The sequence below is a fragment of the Drosophila innubila genome, assembly GCF_004354385.1.
Source record: "Drosophila innubila isolate TH190305 chromosome 3R unlocalized genomic scaffold, UK_Dinn_1.0 2_E_3R, whole genome shotgun sequence".
Classification (NCBI taxonomy): Eukaryota; Metazoa; Arthropoda; class Insecta; order Diptera; family Drosophilidae; genus Drosophila; species Drosophila innubila.
The window spans coordinates 19223426-19245164 of record NW_022995380.1 but is presented as its reverse complement, the minus strand read 5'-3'; the positions used below and the strand labels follow the sequence as shown (position 1 = coordinate 19245164).

At 37.7% G+C, this 21739-nt stretch overlaps 3 protein-coding genes across 5 annotated transcripts in view; 1 reads left to right on the top strand and 2 right to left on the bottom strand.

Annotated features, from left to right (window-relative positions):
- Positions 1 to 6260, top strand: part of LOC117790016 (filamin-A) — a 39352-nt gene extending 33092 nt beyond the window's left edge. For all 3 annotated transcript variants that reach the window (XM_034629251.1, XM_034629253.1, XM_034629252.1), the window contains 4 exons: positions 2567 to 2707; positions 3141 to 3310; positions 3368 to 5399; positions 5475 to 6260. In XM_034629251.1, coding sequence (XP_034485142.1) covers positions 2567 to 2707; positions 3141 to 3310; positions 3368 to 5399; positions 5475 to 5659 — 2528 coding nt within the window. In that variant the 3' untranslated portion in view covers positions 5660 to 6260. The remainder of the gene's footprint in view (positions 1 to 2566; positions 2708 to 3140; positions 3311 to 3367; positions 5400 to 5474) is intronic.
- On the bottom strand, positions 5916 to 7964 carry LOC117790019. The gene is made up of 5 exons (XM_034629257.1): positions 7830 to 7964; positions 7568 to 7769; positions 7416 to 7504; positions 6934 to 7252; positions 5916 to 6873 (listed from the first exon to the last, which is right to left on the bottom strand). Coding segments are annotated over exons 1-5 (1146 nt in total). The 5' UTR covers positions 7831 to 7964; the 3' UTR covers positions 5916 to 6338.
- A 750-nt stretch (positions 7965 to 8714) lies between these two features.
- The window catches only part of LOC117789685 (aminopeptidase N), a 35285-nt gene continuing 22260 nt past the window's right edge, over positions 8715 to 21739 (bottom strand). Inside the window, exons 3-13 of the mRNA XM_034628772.1 lie at positions 17259 to 17445; positions 16654 to 16938; positions 13205 to 13567; positions 12986 to 13138; positions 12027 to 12579; positions 11245 to 11966; positions 10807 to 10930; positions 10555 to 10745; positions 10322 to 10489; positions 9871 to 10014; positions 8715 to 9804 (exon numbers count right to left, since the gene is read on the bottom strand). Coding sequence (XP_034484663.1) covers positions 9549 to 9804; positions 9871 to 10014; positions 10322 to 10489; positions 10555 to 10745; positions 10807 to 10930; positions 11245 to 11966; positions 12027 to 12579; positions 12986 to 13138; positions 13205 to 13567; positions 16654 to 16938; positions 17259 to 17445 — 3146 coding nt within the window. The 3' untranslated portion in view covers positions 8715 to 9548. The remainder of the gene's footprint in view (positions 9805 to 9870; positions 10015 to 10321; positions 10490 to 10554; positions 10746 to 10806; positions 10931 to 11244; positions 11967 to 12026; positions 12580 to 12985; positions 13139 to 13204; positions 13568 to 16653; positions 16939 to 17258; positions 17446 to 21739) is intronic.

Sequence of the window (21739 nt, the reverse complement as noted above, 5' to 3'; positions counted from 1 at the left end):
AAAGAATACAAAATCGAATACCTCACTTGTGCTCACTAGTGTTTGTTCCTTTCTTTCTGCACAAATGGCGCAAACTTTCGCTGATATATTGAAAACATATATTGCGATCCGATCGTCGCGATGACTACAGCAGCTTGAGAGTCATTAAATCTTTCATTTGTATTGCCAGCGTCCATTAGAAGATGCCAAAAGATGCCGCTGGCCCAGCGACTGTGTCTTCCCATGCTTCAATGGGCGGTGCTGGCAGGTAGAAGGCCCCCAAAGGGGGCCGGGCAGGGGCGACAGATCGCGGGCGGACACTGGCACGGACAGCAACAAATGTTCAAACATTAATAAACATATTTTGGTTTTTTTTTCTTAAAAGATGAAGACCAAAGCCAAGCGAATAGTCTTAGCTATAAAGTTCTCTTGACCACATTTTTTATACGTTCAATTTCTAGCATTTCTTCATCTGCTTACATTGCAAAGTTCTTTGAAAAGTATTTCAGATTATTTTAATTTTACATGTCGTTTCCTTTATGATATTGAACAGCTGAAAAATACAATTCAATTTTTAATTATGATTACAGCTTATATAAATTCTTTTATTGCTTAAAAAGAAATTTTTAAATTCAAAATCTGTGAAGAAATATTGTTTTGAGTTTGGAAGTTTATAAATGCCACTTTAATTGTTGAACATCAACAATAAACGCCAGCCCATAAATTTTTCAATTGTCCGAAAAGCGTTCCACTTGGCACTACGGCAAGATAATCTTCCCTCTTCTCGATCTTCTAGATGTCTGCGGTTTTTTCATTGTTTTTTCTTTTTAACATTTGTTTTTAAACATTGGACACGGCACGCGACGCGCTTCTCTGATTTATTGTCTGTTTTCCGACTGAGTTTTTGCCTCAGCTAAACTTAATCATGCGACAGTTTTTGACTCTTCCGGGGGATCAAAACAATGCGAATTATTACCTCAATAAATAGATAAATTCAGCATATCAAAGTGATGAGTCTTCTAAAATCCCACAAACAGATTCTCAATATTTATGATATGTTCGACATGATATTTATGTACAAATTGAAACAGATTGAAAATTTTGAGTGGGTCATTAATTTATGATTATGTCGTGGCAACATATCAAAAAATAGTTTTGATTCAAATCTTTTGGATGTATTTATTTATCATTATATTATTTATGACAAACAGTTTGAGAGTCACTGAACATAAAGCTATTTTTCATTCTGTGAAGTCTGAGTCATTTTGATTCCTTAACTATATATAGCTTAATATACATATGTATATATTTACTGCCGAAACGTCCATGCAGGTGATATTTTTTAAACGAGTAACAACAGTATTTTTTCTTTTAGTCTCTTTATGTGGCAACTACTTAAAATTAATGATCCCTCGTGGTTTCTCTATATACACGAATAAAAATAAATGTATACAATTCGGGAATATTAGGTATAAGTATTTATAAAGAAATTTGTATATAAAAATTTACTGAACACCAAAATACCAATCTTTAAATATAAATAAAGGCACGTGCCCGATGTTTGTCCACAAATTGAAAGCAACTCCAGCAACTGTCTAGAAAAAATGTTCCATCTTAAATGGGACACTTAAATGCATATATGTATTTCTGGATATATATCTATGCTTTTATGATGTGTGCTCTACATAAGTGGCTAGAAAATAGAAAAGACTGTCCTATATTTGACCTTAAAAACATCCGGGACCGATTTTTTTTGTTGACTGCGCGTGGGAAAGTATAAAAGCAGTTGTAGGCGTTGTGGGAAATTTCTTGAGAAAGTGAAAATCTTACTGCAGACTCAGTTCGTGCGGAGCATTCGTTGAGTTGAGAAGTGATTTGAAAAATACGGTTTTAAAATAGTGACAAAAGGATTATAGTAAAAAAAGGATATACTGCTAAATATATACTACAGTATCTCATTGGATAAACAGTATGTGAGGAAAGCAAGAATAACAAAAACAAAAATATAATTTTTTAAATATAGAAAAATTTGTTTTTCATTTAAATATATTTGAATACCGATGTCCTGTTTGAACATTTTTGAAGTACTTTAATGAAATGAAAATCCAGTTCCGAGTGCAAAAATAACGGCAAAACATTTGTTCCCATTAATTAACTGTGCTGTGACATAAAATAAAAAAAATACGCATACGAAAATAGATTCATTTCAATAAAAAATTGTCACGCTAGTTCGAACATAAAAATGAAATTATGATTTTTTAACAGAATATTGACTATGAATATGCAAACTTATGGCGACGACCCACACAATATTTTGGATATATTGATATAAGCAATACTTTTCAAAAAGCTGTGCATTTGAGGGCACGCCCTTTTTTATTTTTTGGGAAGGATGCTTTTAGGTTATGTCAAGTTTTCGGTTACAAAATGTTGAACTTAAAATCAATTAATAGAAAAAAAACATTGTTTGGATTTTACATCTGAAGTTGGAATATTTTGTTATTAGCGATGTTTTTTACAGTGTGGAGTTAGGTGATGTTAGGTTTGTAATTGGAATTACCTAATGATTTGTTTCATTGTTTTACAGCTGAAGTCAAAATGCCAAGTGGTAAGGTAGACAAACCCGTTATTCAGGACAACCGTGATGGTACCGTCTCCGTGAAGTACGATCCACGCGAGGAGGGATCGCACGAGCTGGTTGTTAAATACAATGGCGAGCCAGTTCAAGGTAATTATATTTATTTACGTATTTAGATTTTTCAAAATATATAACATTATTAAAAATATTAAATGTAAAGTCGAATATTTTTTCAGAGAGTATAGTAGCAAATAAATAATGTTTAAAATCATTCTATATTTTAATTTAATACCTTTTAATTGAAAATAATTAAATACACTATCTTATATAATACATTGAAATGCTAACAATAATTATAGATTTAAACAAAAATAAAACATGTTTAAATTATCGATATAATGCTTTCAATTACCGATTAAAGTATTGATAATGATGTGTTGGGGAGAATTAAATTATATAAATGATAAAGAATTTTATTTATCTATACTATATATAAATAAAATACAAATTGGTCTAAAATTCGTTGCTAAAACTAAAAATATCTTTATTAATTTTTATTTTTATTTATTTTTGTATTTTGCAGGATCTCCCTTCAAATTCCATGTGGATTCCATAACCTCCGGCTATGTGACCGCCTATGGACCCGGTCTGACCCATGGCGTCACTGGCGAGCCCGCCAACTTTACAATCTCCACCAAGGGCGCCAGTGCAGGAGGATTGACCATGGCTGTCGAGGGTCCCAGCAAGGCAGATGTGAGTGTTATTAACATATTCCTATATTCAGTTTTGTAATTATTTCCCCAATTACAGATCAACTACCATGACAACAAAGATGGCACTGTCTCTGTGCAGTATCTGCCCACTGCTCCAGGTGAATACCAGGTGTCGGTTCGCTTTGGTGATAAGCACATCAAGGGATCACCCTACTTTGCCAAGATCACGGGCGAGGGCCGCAAGCGTAACCAGATTTCGGTTGGTTCCTGTTCGGAGGTGACCATGCCTGGTGACATCACCGACGATGATCTGCGTGCTCTGAATGCTTCTATTCAGGCGCCCAGTGGCTTGGAGGAACCTTGCTTCCTTAAGCGCATGCCCACCGGAAACATTGGCATTTCCTTTACTCCCCGCGAAATCGGCGAGCATATGGTGTCCGTGAAGCGGCTGGGCAAGCACATCAACAACTCACCCTTCAAGGTGACCGTGTGCGAGCGTGAGGTGGGCGATGCCAAGAAGGTCAAGGTCGGCGGAACGGGCCTCAAGGAGGGTCAGACCCACAGTGACAACATTTTTAGCGTGGACACACGCAATGCCGGCTTCGGCGGTCTCTCTGTCTCCATCGAGGGTCCCAGCAAGGCGGAGATCCAGTGCACGGATAAGGACGATGGCACACTCAACATCTCCTATAAGCCAACGGAGCCAGGTTACTACATTGTCAATCTGAAGTTTGCCGATCACCATGTGGAAGGTTCCCCCTTCACCGTCAAGGTGGCCGGCGAGGGCAGCAACCGCAAGCGTGAGAAGATTCAGCGGGAACGCGATGCAGTTCCCATCACCGAAATTGGCAGCCAGTGCAAGTTGACCTTCAAGATGCCCGGCATCACTTCATTCGATTTGGCCGCCTGCGTCACCTCGCCCAGCAATGTCACCGAGGATGCGGAGATCCAGGAGGTGGAGGATGGCCTCTATTCGGTGCACTTTGTGCCCAAGGAACTGGGCGTACACACCGTCTCCGTGCGCTACTCGGAGATGCACATACCCGGCTCACCCTTCCAGTTCACCGTGGGTCCACTGCGTGACTCTGGCAGCCATTTGGTCAAGGCCGGAGGATCGGGTCTGGAACGGGGCGTTGTCGGCGAGGCAGCCGAGTTCAATGTGTGGACACGCGAAGCTGGCGGCGGTTCGTTGGCCATTTCCGTGGAGGGTCCCAGCAAGGCGGACATTGAGTTCAAGGATCGCAAGGACGGCAGCTGCGATGTCTCCTACAAGGTGACAGAACCGGGAGAGTATCGTGTCGGTCTCAAGTTCAACGATCGTCACATCCCCGACTCGCCATTCAAGGTCTACATCTCGCCGGATGCCGGTGATGCCCACAAACTGGAGGTGCAACAGTTCCCACAGGGCAACATCCAGGCGGATGCTCCCTACCAGTTCATGGTGCGCAAGAATGGCGCCAAGGGTGAGCTGGATGCCAAGATTGTGGCCCCGTCCGGCACCGATGACGATTGCTTCATCCAGGTGATTGACGGTGAAATGTATTCGGTGCGTTTCTATCCACGTGAGAACGGCATCCATGCCATCCACGTCAAGTTCAATGGCGTCCACATACCCGACTCTCCGTTCAGAATCAAGGTCGGCAAGGATGTCGCCGATCCGGCTGCGGTGCATGCCAGCGGCAATGGCTTGGACGAGGTGAAGACTGGCCACAAGGCGGACTTTATCATCAACACGTGCAATGCGGGAGTTGGCACATTGGCCGTCTCCATCGATGGACCCTCCAAGGTGGCCATGGACTGCACAGAGGTCGAGGAGGGCTACAAGGTGCGCTACACACCATTGCTGCCCGGGGAGCACTACATCACGGTCAAATACAACAACATGCACATCGTGGGATCACCATTCAAGGTGCACGCCACCGGCGACAGTCTGGCCGATGAAGGTGCACAGGAAACGTCCTCGGTCATTGTGGAGACGGTGCAGAAGGTTGCCAAGGGTGGCAAAAACACTGGCGTCCATCTGCCCAACTTTAAGTCCGATGCCAGCAAGGTAGTGTCCAAGGGCATGGGATTGAAGAAGGCCTACATGGGCAAGCAGAATCAGTTCAGCATCTGTGCCACAGATGCGGGTAAGTAGTCAATTGAGATTATTAACATTTAACATTTACTAAACATGCAGTTTCTTTTTCATTGGACACTAACAGGCAACAACATCCTCTACGTGGGCATGTACGGACCCAAGGGACCCTGCGAGGAGTTCCATGTGAAGCATGCTGGGCACAACAACTACAATGTGCAGTATCTGGTGCGCGATCGTGGCCAGTACGTGCTCCTAATCAAATGGGGCGAAGAGCATATACCCGGCTCCCCATTCCAGATCGATGTTTAGGCCATTAGCCAAATTATCATACATACATACATACATATATTCATAAATACATACATACATGCATACGATGATTTATATAACCCACTGAATATGGGCGCTATATATTGTGAACCGATCTGTTCGTCCGTTCCTCCCAGTCTGTTCCATTTTCATTCAGGGTCTAATTTCTGTGTGTGTGCTTTGCTTCATGATTGTCTTTGTTTTTAATTTTAATTCTTTGACTATCATTATTATAAGTGATTATTATTTTTTGTTATTTGTACATAAAAAAAAGAAAAGAAGATAAATGAAAAGTGTATTCGACTTGAAAAATGTTTGTGCGCCATTTTCACATTTATTCAATAATTTGTTTTTGTGTGAATACTGAAAACTACAAGATTATCCACAAACAAAATTAAATGCATTCAATTCATTTTTATAATCGATATAAAAATTCGAGTCAACACAAGAAATGTTTAAATGCGAATAAATCTCTTAATCAATTATTTAATACTTAAGCAAACAAACATTTATGAAGATGATTATTATGATTATGACGTATTATGTTTTTTATTATCACTATCGACATGTAATTTACGTAAACTCAAATAAACAAATTAAAAAAAAAAAAGTAGCTTACACTTCGTTCAATCCATGATGAAGATATTTGTCAAGGGAATGATTTGACATTTACTTAAATTTAGTGTGTGGTTTTATTAGCCTGTAGTTGTCTTATTTGTATAGCACAAATAATGCTGTATATATCTCTTTTGGCCTCGATTAACAGATCATCGCTCAACATGCTTAGTTCTTTGATAACGAATTCACCAAATTCTCTGGTTCTTTGCGATTCGGGAGCGATCTGTGTTGAGTTTTGGGTTACACCTGTATCTTCTATTGAAATATCTTGCAACATATCCAGTTCGGCATCATCAAGATCAGGAATTCCTTCTGACGAATGTATACTAATTTCTTTATCATTAAAAAGTTCCCATAATACTTTGGCTTTAGATTCATCGGATATGCTAACTATTTCACAATCATCATCAGACGGATTGTCTTCCGTTTTCGTGCATATACTTGGTAATGCTTCATCGTTGAGTTTTTCAGCATTAGCAGAGCACTCGTTGTTTTCAGGTAGCTCAGGTAGATCAGATGTTGTAGGTTTCAGAAGTTCGGCAACTGTAGTGTAGTGAATCCATCTTGTATGCGGATCTTTCCTTTTTTGAAATTTTCTATAAATATTATGTCATTTAACAAAAATCTTAATTTCTTATTACATCTATCAACTTTACCGAAACGTTCTAGTTAACGACTTCATTTTGGATTTAATTTCGGCAACTGTGATTTTAATTCCTTGATCGTTGAGTTCTGATCTCATATATTCATATGCGTGTTCAATATTTTTTTTGGCTAAATCACGTGCGTGTTTTTGCCATACTCTCAGAAAGATTTCCTCTTTTTTTGTATCCCAGACCCTACGTGATGGTGTGGAATTGCTATACACTTGATCCTGTTTCGCATTCCTTGATGGATTCTTTTTCGATAAGCAGTCTTCAGTTCGGGAGCATTCCTCCCCGTTGATAACCTTGGTATTGAGCTCGTCGTCATTGACTGGATTGAGATTACCATTTAGAAATAAAATATATATTTATAATATGAATGAACATACTAAATTGAAAAAAGGGTTTTTCACAAAGTAAACATGTAGTAAAATGAACTTTGTGAAAACAATTACTTGACAGACTGTATGCGCTTGTTTTACTAATTCACTTACTAGTATTTGCATCCTCGGCCGTATTGAAAATTGCATCCAATCTTTTATAGTACTTCCAGTTTCTTTGTTTAAATTTATTCCTCCTTGCACTATTGAAATTATTAGCATTTGTTATTCATAGTGTTCATTGAAACACGAATTTTGAAACTAACCGTTTATATTGCCATTTGAGAAATGCCATTTTGGACAGGATATTACGGTCTGTCATTTCAATACCTTCATTCTGGAATTGAACTTGTAATTCCTTGGATAATTCTGTGCGCGTTTTCCCATGAAATAATTTCAATTTTTTGAGCCATAAACGAAGCAATATATTCACTTCATTAGGCGTCCATATTCTACGATTGTCACTCACTGAAAGGGCAAAAGTTAAATCTGAATGTTCGAGTACTGTAATTGATAACTAATTCTTACTTGTTAATGTTTGAAACACTTTTGTTTATCTTTACTACGAATGGCAATGAAATACTCAATCAAAACAATGCACAACACTAAAACAAGATTCACTTTCCGCGCGCATTTGTTCGCAGATACGCGTCACTAATTTTTATTTGGTAGCCGGCGTTTAAGCAACACGTCCGTGACGTCACATGCTAAACCCGAAATGACTACCTTTTTTCTTCAGCATGCCTAACCGTTGCCAGACTATTTAAATTTGTCACAAACCTGCACTGTTTGTTAACAGAATTTTGGTAAACAGTGCTTTAACAGTTTAACAGTTGCTGAATTTAAATTTTAGGTAATGAATATTGCTATTCAAAAATATTGCAATTTTAGGTAATGAATATTGCTATTCAAAAATATTGCAAGAAATTAATAAAATGTTAAATTCGAGTATAGATAAAATTAAAGTGTTCATTTTAATAAGGGCTTGAAGTTCGATTCCTCTCGGAAAAATAAGTTACAAATTTATTTCTAAAAATTAATATAAAATTTGACAATATTCTAACAAAAATTCTGCATAAATTTCCAAAACTCGAACTTCAAAACAAGGAAATATTTAGAGAATTTTTTATTATTAAATTACTAATTATTACTTTTTACCCAAAGTCATACGGCTTGCCAGACGTTAAAGCTATCATTCATTTAATAACAAGATTCAATGCTGCCACCTTGTTGTGACCGCCTCGAAAAGAATGCTATTAGGCGCCAGCAAGTGGACAGCACGTATTTATTGATAAATAACAGCTGTTAACGGCAGATCTGTCTGTTAGCTAACAGTGATTGAATTAAATAGCGCTTTGTTTGAATTTTAAGCAACAGTGATGCTGTTTTAAGTTAAAAAATTAAAGTCTTTAATTAAAATGTATGCAATTACATCGTTTATTTGTGTTGTAGATTAAGTTGCCTTAAAACTTATTTACATGGTTGTGCACTAAGCGAATATTTAACTTTAGTGTTAGGCATTACAAAATAACTTGTTTATTTATAATTTATATAGGTATATAGGTTTTTGCATATATTCTTTGTTTTAGACCATGCGTTAAGGACACTCATTTTCCCCCTACGTGAGGCTGCAATCCACATTTATTTAGATCTCTGTGCTCTTGGCTTCATTTGGATTAATACCAGTTTAAAATATATTGGTTTTTGGTTTTCTTAGTGCTAAATGGCTTAGTAGTTAAGTTCCTAGTGATCTTTTCTCATAACATGAATATAGTATCTGATAATTAGTTTATAAGTGTTTAGATTTTACCCAAGCAGCATTCGAAAGTGTGCTAAAAACAATGTTTTTTTCTTTTGGCAAGGGATTGAGGGGATAATGAAAAAATTATTATTATTTTAAATGAAGACCTATAGTTAAATGATCATACTATTAGCTTTAGCATTTGTTGTGATCGCAATATTTCAAACATAGGAACGTAACGACAAATTAAAATAAATTACAATACATGAAGCAAACGAAGCCTGACTTATAAATAAATAAATATACAATACACTTGCAAAAAATAAAGTAATAAGTATGCTTTTATATCTTTTCTGTTTCCGTTGCTGTACCTTAACTAAGTTGGCTAACTTACACGTTTATATCACTTTTCGCAAATAATTCGTTTTTAAAATTATATTGAGGCTGTTGAATAATAATAAAGTCGCATTTTTGGTTGAAAGGCTTCATAACTTGATAAATGATGCTTAAAAGATGTTGATCTGAAACTCGCTGACAATGCCCTCGAGGAATCCCTTCAGGCTATCATAGGAGTGAGTGCGCCAGTAAATGTTATCATTGACCTGCTCCATTGCCATGCCAATGGCCATTTCGACGGCCTTTAGACCAAGTTTACGGCAATTGGCAGCCAAAGCCTGCAACTGCTGCTTATGATAGTCCTTGTTCATATAGATGGTCAGGGACTTGATCATTTCCGATATCGTTGAGAAGCCATCGCCATAGCTGCAAATAAATATGCACAAATTCAGTTTCAGTTTAAGCATTAAGTATTGCATGGGGGGCACTCACTAATCAGCTATTTCCTTGATGTTGGACTGCAGGAAATCAAAGGCCATCTCATAGCCAATGGCATTGGAGGCCACAGCGCGGAAAGCCAAGGCGCCATCCTGTTTCAAGATGCCCGACGTGGAGTTGATTGTCAAATTGAGGTACCTGAGTAATGAGAATTAAATGTTGATCATTAAAAATGTGATAAAAATATCTTATCACATATTTTTATATTTTTATATTTTTTTTATGTTTCGAATATGTTACATTATTTTTTTTTTTTTGAGATAGAGATAAAAAAATAAACGAATGTGAAATATCCAATTTTATTGATTATCTTTTTGTTGCTTCAGCTTTGTGAGCAGCTCTATCTCAATTTTTCAGCTTTCGCTCTTTGCTTTAGTTGGATGTTATATATTGTAATTTCTTAGAATATAGAAAAAATAATTCCCTAGTTAATAAGAGTACTCACTTTGACAAGAGCCAGGGCTTTGTGGTGCAGCCGAGAGAAGTGAGAATCTCCTCCTTTTCCGAGGCGCTGTTTGTGCGTTTGTATTGCTTATAGGCAAAGTACCATTCCTGATAGGAACCCTCCGCTAATGCCGTGCAATAAATGACAGATTTCAAATTCGGCTTAATGCTGTTGGAAAAATAAAGTTACATTGAGATGGTTGTTGGGATTCTGAAATCTATTGAAGCTCTTACGGATTCTTTTTGGCATCACGCATCCATTCGCGGAATTTCATTTGGGCCACTTGAGTGCAGCGATCGTAGTTGAATTTGCACGCAAAGTTGGCTACCAAAGCGCGATGTTTGAGCTGCAAATGCGACTCGTTGTCGGGCTCATTTAGGCCATAATGATCAAAGGCGGGACGCACAATGAACTTCATGAAGGCCTACAGAGAAGAAACTCTTAAAATGGCAATTTAAAGAGCGTAATTTGTAAAGAGCATTTACCCTGAAAGTCTCATAGGCTGGCTCGCGTTTCAGATTGTAGATCAGATAGTTGAGACCCGGCTTGGCGGCACTCCACAGCAACTCATCATCAACTGAGGTGAACAACTCCATAAGGAAGGTCAAACTGTAGGTGAAAAAGAAAAGAGTGTTTAATAAAAGAAAGATTTTAACAGAAATAAGAATCCCGGATTATAAAATTAAATTAAAATGGTGTACAAAGTTCTATGATCTTGAATACAAAATTTTTGATTTCCGATCGGCTTTTCATTGGATCTCAGCAAATACTTGATACTTGAATCAAATATTTAAGACATTTTTTAAATTTGTTATGCTGATTCTTAATTATTATATATTGAATCCTGAATAATTAAATACTTAAGATATTTAAACTTGAAGAATCATGAAAGGTATTAAAGGTATATCAATAATATATCTTACGGTATATCGTAGGGCAAATACTCGGCCTGTGACAGATGCAGTGCATCATCCAGCAGCTGGGCACGTGTGATTCTGGGCAAGGTGCTAAATTTCTTCTTCAGGGCCAACCATGAAGCCATGTCATAATTCACACGATAGTAGCTTTCTCTGTTCAAATTTAAGTAGACCACATTATCGTTGTTGATCTTCTTGGTGAACACATCCTTGATCACAAGCTGATCCAGATCCTGGGTCATCCAATGCGTGGGTATATTGTCGCCCTTGTGCAACTCATCCGTCTCATAGGTGATGGGAATGAACCAGCGGCTGTGATCCAAGGGATTCCGAGCAGGCAGAAGATATCGTTCCTGCCTCAGCACCAAATCCGCACCTGCACGCTCCACATGCACCACCGGATAGCCAGGTTGCGCAATCCACGAGTCCATTATCTGCTTGACATTGAGATCCTTGGACAGTGTGCCCTTTTCATGACCATGGCGAGTGAGGAAGGCCCAGAGATCATTGCGATTCATGTTCTCATAGGAGAAGGACTGGAGCAGATCCTGAGTCGCCGAACGGAACGCCTCATCCCCAACAATGGAGTTGAGCATGCGCAGGAGAATGGTGCCCTTGGAGTAGCTAATGGGATCAAAGATACGACGCACATCGTTTGAGGTCTTCACATCGAAGGAGATGGCATGAGAAGTGTTTGCCGCATCGTGTTGCATGGACTCTTTGAATTCCTGAAAGAATTTACATTATAATTCATTTTGAGATCTGAGATATATTATCAAGTTACTTACTAGCACTGTGAAGGTGTCCATGATCTGGAACTCGGGATGCACTTGGTTCAGCGCCTTGTAGCTCATGTAACAGGCGAATCCCTCCTTCAGCCAGAGATCATCCCACCACTTGGGCGTCACCAGATTGCCAAACCAATTGTGGGCCAACTCATGCGCTATTATCTGTGCCACATACTGCATATGCTCCGACGAAGAGGCCAGCTCCTGATCCTCCGGCACCAACAGCGCCGAGTCACGGAAGGTAATCAAGCCCCAATTCTCCATGGCACCAAAGCCAAAATCAGGCACTGAGACGAGATCAATCTTGGGCAGCTTATTCTTGATGCCAAAGTATTCCTCATAATAAGGCAGGAACTGACGGACCATTTTGTATGCATAGTGCGTCATGTCCACAAATGTCGGACGTGTCCAGATCTCCACGCGCGGCACAATGTCGCCATCCAGAAGCGCAAAGCGCGAGTCGACCATGTTGGAGACAATGAAGGCCAACAGATAGGTTGGCATCTTGGGCGTGGTCATAAAGTCATCGCGAATGTAACCAGGTCGATGGGAACTATTAGGAGAAAAAGCGAAGATAAGAAATAATTATTATCGATTAATTTTAATTGAAATCAACGTTAAATATATATTTTTAGTATTTCCAAAAACTCAATATACCAATTTTATTATTATGTTATTTAAATAAGTAAATTAGAGTATTTTAAGTTATACTAAAGAAATGGAAACCAATATATTTTTATTAAAATTCTGTCGGCTTAATAATATATATTTTTCACAACATTTAGTTATATAATTTAAATATAATTTCAAAAAAGACACTTGATAATTTCATACTTTACAAAGAGAATTTTTTAATATACCATACACAATATGATTTTGTAACCCACTAGACTTAAATTATTTCCAAGTCAACTGGTATATAAATTAATTACAAAAATGAATCATAATGATAAACTCACCTGCTGTGGGAGATGGGCATATTGGACAATGCCATCGATGTTTTAATGTCACGAATAATGCTCAAGGTAAAGTTGGCCTTCATATCTGGACGATCGAAGCAGGGAAAAGCACGACGAGCATCAATCGGAGAGAACTGAGTGCTGATAACCCATCTGAAAAAAGGAGGAGCAAATTGATTTATAAATATTCACATATAATTTGCATTCGAAATTACTTACTGCAACTGCTTGTTACCGGGATTTACATAACTCGTCTTGTAGATACCCTGTAGAGTATCCGTCACCTGGCTCACAAAGTCCAGACTCAGCATCAAACGCAGATTGGATTCGGTTGACAACTCCTTGGCCAGTTTGATGACAAATGTGGCATTATTATCACCATAATCACTGTCAAAGTCCAGCTCGACTTCCTCGGTGGCATTGGACTCCGCTGGAGATCGGATGACACGCACATTGGAGATGCTCACGTTGTAGACATCCAGCACAATGGGCTCCCAGCTAGTCACCTTGGGGTCACGTGCTATTTCAATGACCAGGCTGCCATTGCTGGCTGATGATTCGACATTTGGCTCAATGACAATCCTGCAAGCAGATGAGATGAGTGAGGAATCACATTAGTTGTTGCCAAAAAACGACAGGTTGCTTTAATCGAAAGTGTCAATCAATCATTGGGGAAAATTGCAGGCCAAAAACAAAATTGTTTAGCATCTAACATTTGAGCTGCATTTAGTTGGCTAATAGACCCTTTTTGGCCATTTTTAAAGGGTGCAGGGTACAACAAAACAAACAGCCAAAAGCCCAAGAAAACGGGCCAACAAAACTGTCTAGACTCTAGAATCAAGAATCGCATGCGCTTTGTAAGCAGTTGCAACTTTAAACTTGTTGATGCCACATTCAAGTGGCAGCGTGTAAGATGGAAGATGGAAGATGAATTCCCCAATGTGCATATGATGCCAAGAATGCCACTGCCAAGACTGGTCGCCAGATGCAGCCATTAGTTCGAATCGGGAGTGAGGAGATAGAAGATGGGAATCGGGAGTTGGGAGCTGGAAGGCTGCCTTTGCGCCTTGTTGCTTTTAATTGAGGCGATTGGTTTACAATGTGAATGAACCGAACCAGGAAGCGTGTTTCAACGCAATTTGCCAATGGACACGGGACATGGAAAGGGATGGACGGACAGATGGACAGACGGACAGTTGGACAGCTCGGCCTTTCAGCTTTGATCAGCAGCTGCAAAATCAGTTAGCATCGATGGCATCGATATCAACACAACACAACGTTTTAGCTTCAGCTTCAGTTTCAGTTTCAGCTGCGTGCTTGCCACAAATTGAGCCCTGGTCTTTGCTTTTCTGTGTCAATTATATTAATGCATGCGGCAGGCAGAGCTACTGAGCATCAACTGCTCTCATCTCATCGCATCTCATCATCTGTCCATCTATCTGTCCTAGTATCTCGCCTCATGCTGACAGTTGGCGTGCTGCGTTCTCTTTAGATCTTTGCCGCAACTCTGGACAACTTCTGTGTCTTCAAAGTGCTATTGAAGGTTGACTTAACGGGTCGCCGTTTTGGTAAACAGCAAGTTGTAGAACAAGTTGTTATGTCTACATTAGCTGACATCGATGTGGATAGTGGGAAGTGGGAACTGGATATGCATTTTAAAATGTAGTCACAGTGCTTGGCAATCCTTGACCCACTTCTAATCGCCTGCTTTAACGTCAATGACGTCAAAAGGAGTGCATGACATGTGAGACATGGGAGGTCAAGGGTTAGATGCTTTTTCTTATGGAAATCAAACTAAATATGTACAAAGCTGACAATGCTTTTAAGCTGATTGCAATGTCAATTGTTTTCTTAAGAAACAATATAAGTATTTTAAAGACTTTCATTAAAAAAGTGGACAGTGATGGAAAAAAAAAATTTTTTTTAGATGAGTAAAATTTTGATGCAGAATCAAATTAGAGGCCAAATAATAAAAAAATTGACATTCTGCAAGGAAATCGGTTAAGTTTTGGCAAAGTTATGGCAGATTGAATTTTTTGAAAAATTGTCAAGGTGTAAGTATGGAAAATGGATTGAAAATATGGACAGTGATGGAAAAAAATGAAATTTTTTAGATGAGTAAAATTTTGATGCAGAATCAAATTAGAGGCCAAATAATAAAAAAATTGACATTCCGAAAGGAAATCGGTTAAGTTTTGACAAAGTTATGGCAGATTGAATTTTTTGAAAAATTGTCAAGGGGTAAGTATGGAAAATGGATTGATAATATGGACATTGAAGAAAATAAATTAAATTTTTTAGATGAGTAAAATTTTGATGCAGAATCAAATTAGAGGCCAAATAATAAAAAAATTGACATTCCGCAAGGAAATCGGTTAAGTTTTGACAAAGTTATGGCAGATTGAATTTTTTGAAAAATTGTCAAGGGAAATGGATTGAAAATATGGACATTGAAGGAAAAAAATTAAATTTTTTAGATGAGTAATATTTTGATGCAGAATCAAATTAGAGGCCAAATAATAAAAAAATTGACATTCCGAAACGAAATCGGTTAAGTTTTGACAAAGTTATGGCAGATTGAATTTTTTGAAAAATTGTCAAGGGGTAAGTATGGAAAATGGATTAAAAATAAGGACAGTGATGGAAAAAAATGAAATTTTTTAGATGAGTAATATTTTGATGCAGAATCAAATTAGAGGCCAAATAATAAAAAAATTGACATTCCGCAAGGAAATCGGTTAAGTTTTGACAAAGTTATGGCAGATTGAATTTTTTGAAAAATTGTCAAGGGGTAAGTATGGAAAATGGATTGAAAATATGGACAGTGATGGAAAAAAATGAAATTTTTTAGATGAGTAAAATTTTGATGCAGAATCAAATTAGAGGCCAAATAATAAAAAAATTGACATTCCGAAAGGAAATCGGTTAAGTTTTGACAAAGTTATGGCAGATTGAATTTTTTGAAAAATTGTCAAGGGGTAAGTATGGAAAATGGATTGAAAATATGGACAGTGATGGAAAAAAATGAAATTTTTTAGAAGAGTAAAATTTTGATGCAGAATCAAATTAGAGGCCAAATAATAAAAAAATTGACATTCCGAAAGGAAATCGGTTAAGTTTTGACAAAGTTGTGGCAGATTGAATTTTGTTAAAAATTGTCAAGTATGGAAAATGGATTGATAATATGGACAGTGAAGAATAAAAATAAAACTTTTAAGATGGGTGAAATTTTGAAGCAGACTCAAATAAGAGGCCAAAAAATATTAAAATTGATAATCCGCAAGAAAATCGGTTAGATTTTGACAAAATTATGGCCGTTTGAAATATGCGAAAAACTAGAGCAAAAGTGGACGGTTTATTTATTTTCGTAATGCAGTAAATAAAAAATGTGCCAGTTTTATAATAATTGTACCATGAATGGCAACAGTGATTGCAGCACGAGATTGCTGAGCCGGAAACGGCAGACACAACAAATCTGTACAATCAATTTATGCCAAGACGGACGGAGTTGAATTAAAAAGCGAGCATGCAAAGTGATTTAAGCAGGCGACACGCGCGTGTCGCCGCAATTGAAGCCCCATTATTCAATCTGCGAGTTGAAGTGCAAAGTGATGCAGTGCCTCCTCCCCTCTCCTTCCCCTTCGTCAATTGATGTGCCCCTCCCTTACCTGTAGTGCAGAGGACGCCAACCCTCGTATAGTTGGAGCAGACGGTCAGTGGACTTAATGCTCGTGTCCAGTGTCTCCTCAATTACGGGTATATCCCCAACCGGTGGAGCTGTCAATTTGTCCTCATTCTGGACAATCACAGGTGGCAACTCTGGCGAGGATGTGGTCGCTTCCTTCTTTGTCTTGAGCCAATCGGGTATATCGAATTTGGCACTTACCAAGGGCGTTGCATTTGCGCGTGAATCAGTTTGATGTTCTGGATGATCCTTGGATTGTGCTTGGGCACTGTAAATAAAATAAAAGTTTAAATAAATGCAAAGTGTGCTTAATTGCATGTGTAAACAAAGGTGCAGCTGCTTTCGACCCTTTCCGCACCTTGAAATGCGTCAGAGCCAAAAGAAATAAAAACATAAAAAAACCGCAGAAATAGTTTTCACTTTCGCATGAAAGGGCGTGAAACGAGGTCATTGTGGAAATGGGGCTCGACTGCCAATTAGCCACGAGTTGTTGGCCAAAAACGTTTCGCGAAAAAATTAATAATCGAGACGCACCCACAAAAGTTAAAGACCCTTTGATTTGCTTACTTAACTGGGCTCTTAACTCACCTGGGTGGGGGCTCCGTAATTGGTAAGCCCTGTGAGGTCAGGAAGTATGTGATAAGCACCGAGGATATCAGAGCTGCCACCATTATGAAAGCCGATATAATCAGGCAGGCTCTAGAGACATAAACACCCGAAGGTGGACCATTGTTGAAAATATACTTCTGGCCATTCTTCGTCTTCAGTTGACCGCCTGGGAAATAAATAAAAAAGAGATCACTTAGTTACACTCGTTATAAAATAGATAAACGATATTATAATAAAAATTCTTAAGTGTACTTGAATTGATGGGTCTTGGTTTTATGTGCAGATCGTAAATTTTATATGTTTTGTCCCACTGTAAATTGTTTATAGACCTCTTTTTATGGCATTCCTTGTTTGTTGCATTATGAAAAACTTGCAACAAAATAATTGATGCACTTGAGGAACAAGATTTTTTGTATGGAAGTCATGTAAACAGAACGCGAACATCAAATTGATTTATAGCATAATTTAGCCAATATTTAAGGGAGGTGAAAATTATATGTTAACGGGCCATTTAGCAAGGTTTTGACAGTGCCTTAAATTTCCCCTTTCCTGCCTCACAATTCCCCCTCAACAACACTTCCTCTTGGAACTCGCTGTTGCCAAGGCGTCTGAGATCATTAAACTTGTAAACAGAAAACTTATTTCGTATATGGCGAAAACTTGAGTAAAATTAATGTGTGGATCATTTTTAAGGCCGGAACATTTGTAGAAAGACAGACAGACGGACATACAAACGTTGCGGCCAAGTGGGCTTTGCATAAACAAATAGCGTTTACAGTGCTGCACAAAAGTTGTTGCAGTGCAATCTAGTGCAATCTAGTAACTAGTTCCCTCATTTTTAATGATAACTTTAAAAGATTTGCATTTTATGATTTTAAAATGGTGAAATTATGAAATTATTATGCAAACATAATGTGCTTTTGTATATTAATGACCTTAGAAGAATATGAACCGAGTTAAAAGATGTTATATAATGATTTTTATCTAATAAAAAACTTTTAAAACTCTACTGGGTGACTTCTTGTAACTTCATCTTATAATTCAAGCAAGCTATTATCATTATGTTTATCAAATAGGAATAATTGAAAAAATGTTTTGCTATGCTTTAAAATATTTGTCAAAATTGGTATAATATCTTGAGCAACCTGTGCATTTGAAATAGGCAGCAAGATATGTTCTTTAAGATACAAATATTTTAAAAGCTGTTAAAAACTTAAAAAATAAAATTGTAGGAACATTTTTGAAATTTTTAGCTTGTTTACCAACTTCTCACGTACACTGTTGAATTAGGAAAGTTTAAAAAAAAAAAAGAAATATTTCAACACGTCTTCAATTGTGGGAACTTAAAGGAATATTTGGAGTATATTTGGCTTGATCGTTAACTTATCGCGTGCACTGTTCACCTGTTGGTCTTAGAAGGCAACGAACGCGATCAGAAGACGCACGTGCTGGGAATTTTCAATTAGCGATTAGCATGATCAAAAACAACCTTCGTGTTGTTTGCTGGACTTTGAGTATAAACCAAGTTGTTTGGGTGTTTTATGACGTACGCGAGTGAGGAGGAGAGAGAGAAAGAAAGAGATATACACGTAGAGTGGGAGAGTGGGAAGTACATCAAATTTAAGTTTAATGCCAGTGACTTTTCAGTGCTAGTTTTAATTAAACTGCATTATTAAGGTTAACAACTAGAGTTGACTGAAAAGCTTTCTAACACACACACACACACAGCTGTTGCACCTGTCGCAATGTCTGGCTGTTATCTTTTGGCCAACATCTGCCTTTCATATCTATGTATGTCCATCCCAACCACACACACACCCACTGGCTTTGATCTTTGACCAAGAAGCAAATGGAATTTATGTGGCAGCCAAAAAAAAATACATTTTTGTGGCAGACGCTAAATGAAATACTTGCATGCAACATGCGGCAAACAGACTGCAGGTTGATTTGGTTGGTTTGCCAAGATATGGATCATGTTGTATGCACTTCTTGAGACCATGGAATAAATCTGTACAGTTCAGTTTAAAAAAGTATGCCACTGACGTTGAAAGCCTATTTATTTTCATTTTTTTTTTTTTTGGTTCTTCATAATTTTATTTATTGTTTGTTTAGTTTTGTGTTTGCCTTTTGTGGTTAGTTGAGAAACGATTGAAATATTTCATTAATTTAACTGTTCCCATGATGAATGAACACATGTTGCACATAGTAGACATATTTATGTGGGCACGTCGCTTCATTAACAGCCAAATATTGGAACACTCCTCCTCCAGACGGTATTTATTTGTATATATATGTATATTAATATGCATAAGTCGAAGTTTAAGTAGCATTTAACGACAATAAAACATTCAAATTAAGTTGTGAATAGTGTGTTTGTTGTGTCTGTTGTATGTATTTTGTGTGTGTGGGCGTTGTGCGTGAGGCGCCAGTTTGAGAAATTGAAAACTGGAACGCCCACGAAATTGGTAGGGAATTGTGACTGGAAATGGATGCGATTAATACAAGAATGTTGAGTTCTGTTTGTCGATAGAGGTTAGTCGATATACCCGTTATGTATCTGAGTTTAAATGGTGGATGCAATTTTGAAACATACCCAAAAATCTGTCCTTTGATATGAAATCGAAATGTAAACGTTTTCTAATATTCTTGTTCGATTCGTCGAATTTGAAATTACGCAATTTGGCAACGAATCCATGAAATGGACCAATAACTGGTGCTCTGGATGAATCTGATGATGAGCATGTTGTTGCTGGTGCCGTTGTTGGTGGTACTGTTGATGATGATGATGATGACAATGATGATGAAGCTACTTCTATGGCGATGTTAGGAGCGTTCCCAGTTCCTGCCGATGTTGTAGACGTTGTTGTTGGCGCATAAATTGATGAATTTTGCAGTTTGGGGTTTGTATAGGATATGATGGCTGCAAATATGCGTGAGAAAGAGAGAGAGAAGGAGAGAGAGAAAGAGAAAAATGCGAAAATTTTGAGCAAAGCCAAATGAATGTTTATATGTTGATTTCTACATTTTTAAAACTCAGTTTCTTTTATAATTAACAATTAATGAGCGTGTCGAATGTGTTCCAAAAAAATGCATTGAAATGAAAAAGCAGAGCGAGTTTAGTGTTATTGTGGGTGTGTAAATGTGTGTGTGAGTGTGTGAATGTGTGTGTGTGTGTGGATGATGTAGAATGAAAGCCAATAAACATTCATACTCGTATATCAATTGAATGGCATTTAATCAAATTGACGCCGCAGTTGGTCAACACTAGGGGAAGGGAAGGGGGAGGGGGAGGGGGAAGCGAAAGGAGGAACACTGATCAAGTGTGCAACGTTCAGTGGCACGTGTCGCGATGGGGGTGCGTCAGTGTTGTTGTTCTTGTTGTTGCTGCAGTTGTAATTTTTGTTGTTATTTTCTGGCAGTGAAGCGTTCGTCTGAATTACAACAAAACTCAGCAAATAAAACGAGTTGAATTGCCGGCGCCAAATGTTGAAATGTTTCGCTCACATGTTTGCTAAAAATACCATACAATCTGAACAATTCGCAGTTCGCACAATTCCTATTCAGTGTCTATTTATAGAACACCCCAACAAATTTTCCTTCCGTTTTTTTTTTTAATTTAACACATTGAGTTTCCATTCAAATTATCGCCTTATTTCAAACAGAAGTCTAAGAATTTATGCGTATGAATAATAGTACCTTAGGGAATGAAATAATTGAATTTCATTTATTTATTTAAACAGAAAACCAATTAAATGTTTAAGTTTGCACAACAATTAATTGCCAAAATCAGCATAATGTGCTGACAACTCATATTTCTCCCATTTGGCAAATCTTCTGAGCTGTCGAAGTGTGGAAGGGAGTACAGTGAAACCGCAGAGTGAATCATCAATCAGTGGAGCAGTCAAATGAAACCAAATGCTCCGATTCTTCGTTAATTTGGTTTAAGAAAAAAAAAGAGTTAGGTTCTGTGCGCCATAAAATTAAATTGCTTTTTCTTCTTGTTTTACATTTTGCGCACATAAGAGCATTAAAGATCGCTTTACATATAGAAAGGGGACTCAATCAAGCGATTACTGGCAACGTTCTCTTGATGTTCTTTTGGGCATATAAATTAACTAGAGTTCAATAACAGCATAAATGTTCGGCTTTGAACTTGATTGCTTCTCAACTGACGATCGTTAAAGATTTGTTGTAATTTTAAGCAGACGCGTCGTATATGTAACTTTATTTTTTGCGTATACTAAAAATCTGATTAGAGAGATTAGATTTATTTCAATCGAAACAATTACAGAACTGTAGTGAACTAATGAGGAAGTCAACAAAAAATTTCTTTTTCTTCATAGCTGCAATAAAAGTTTTGTTGTGAAAGACCCAAAATATTTGGAGTAGTTACATCTTATCGGTTTTGGGTTGGTGATAAACGGAAATAAAAAGTGTAGTTTACGTCATTGTGTAGCTTT

Coding starts and splice junctions, on each gene's coding strand:
- LOC117790019 (XM_034629257.1), bottom strand. Junction 7,505..7,567: donor CTCAAATGGCAATATAAACG/GTTAGTTTCAAA, acceptor TAATTTCAATAG/TGCAAGGAGGAATAAATTTA. Junction 7,253..7,415: donor GGCCGAGGATGCAAATACTA/GTAAGTGAATTA, acceptor ATCTCAATCCAG/TCAATGACGACGAGCTCAAT.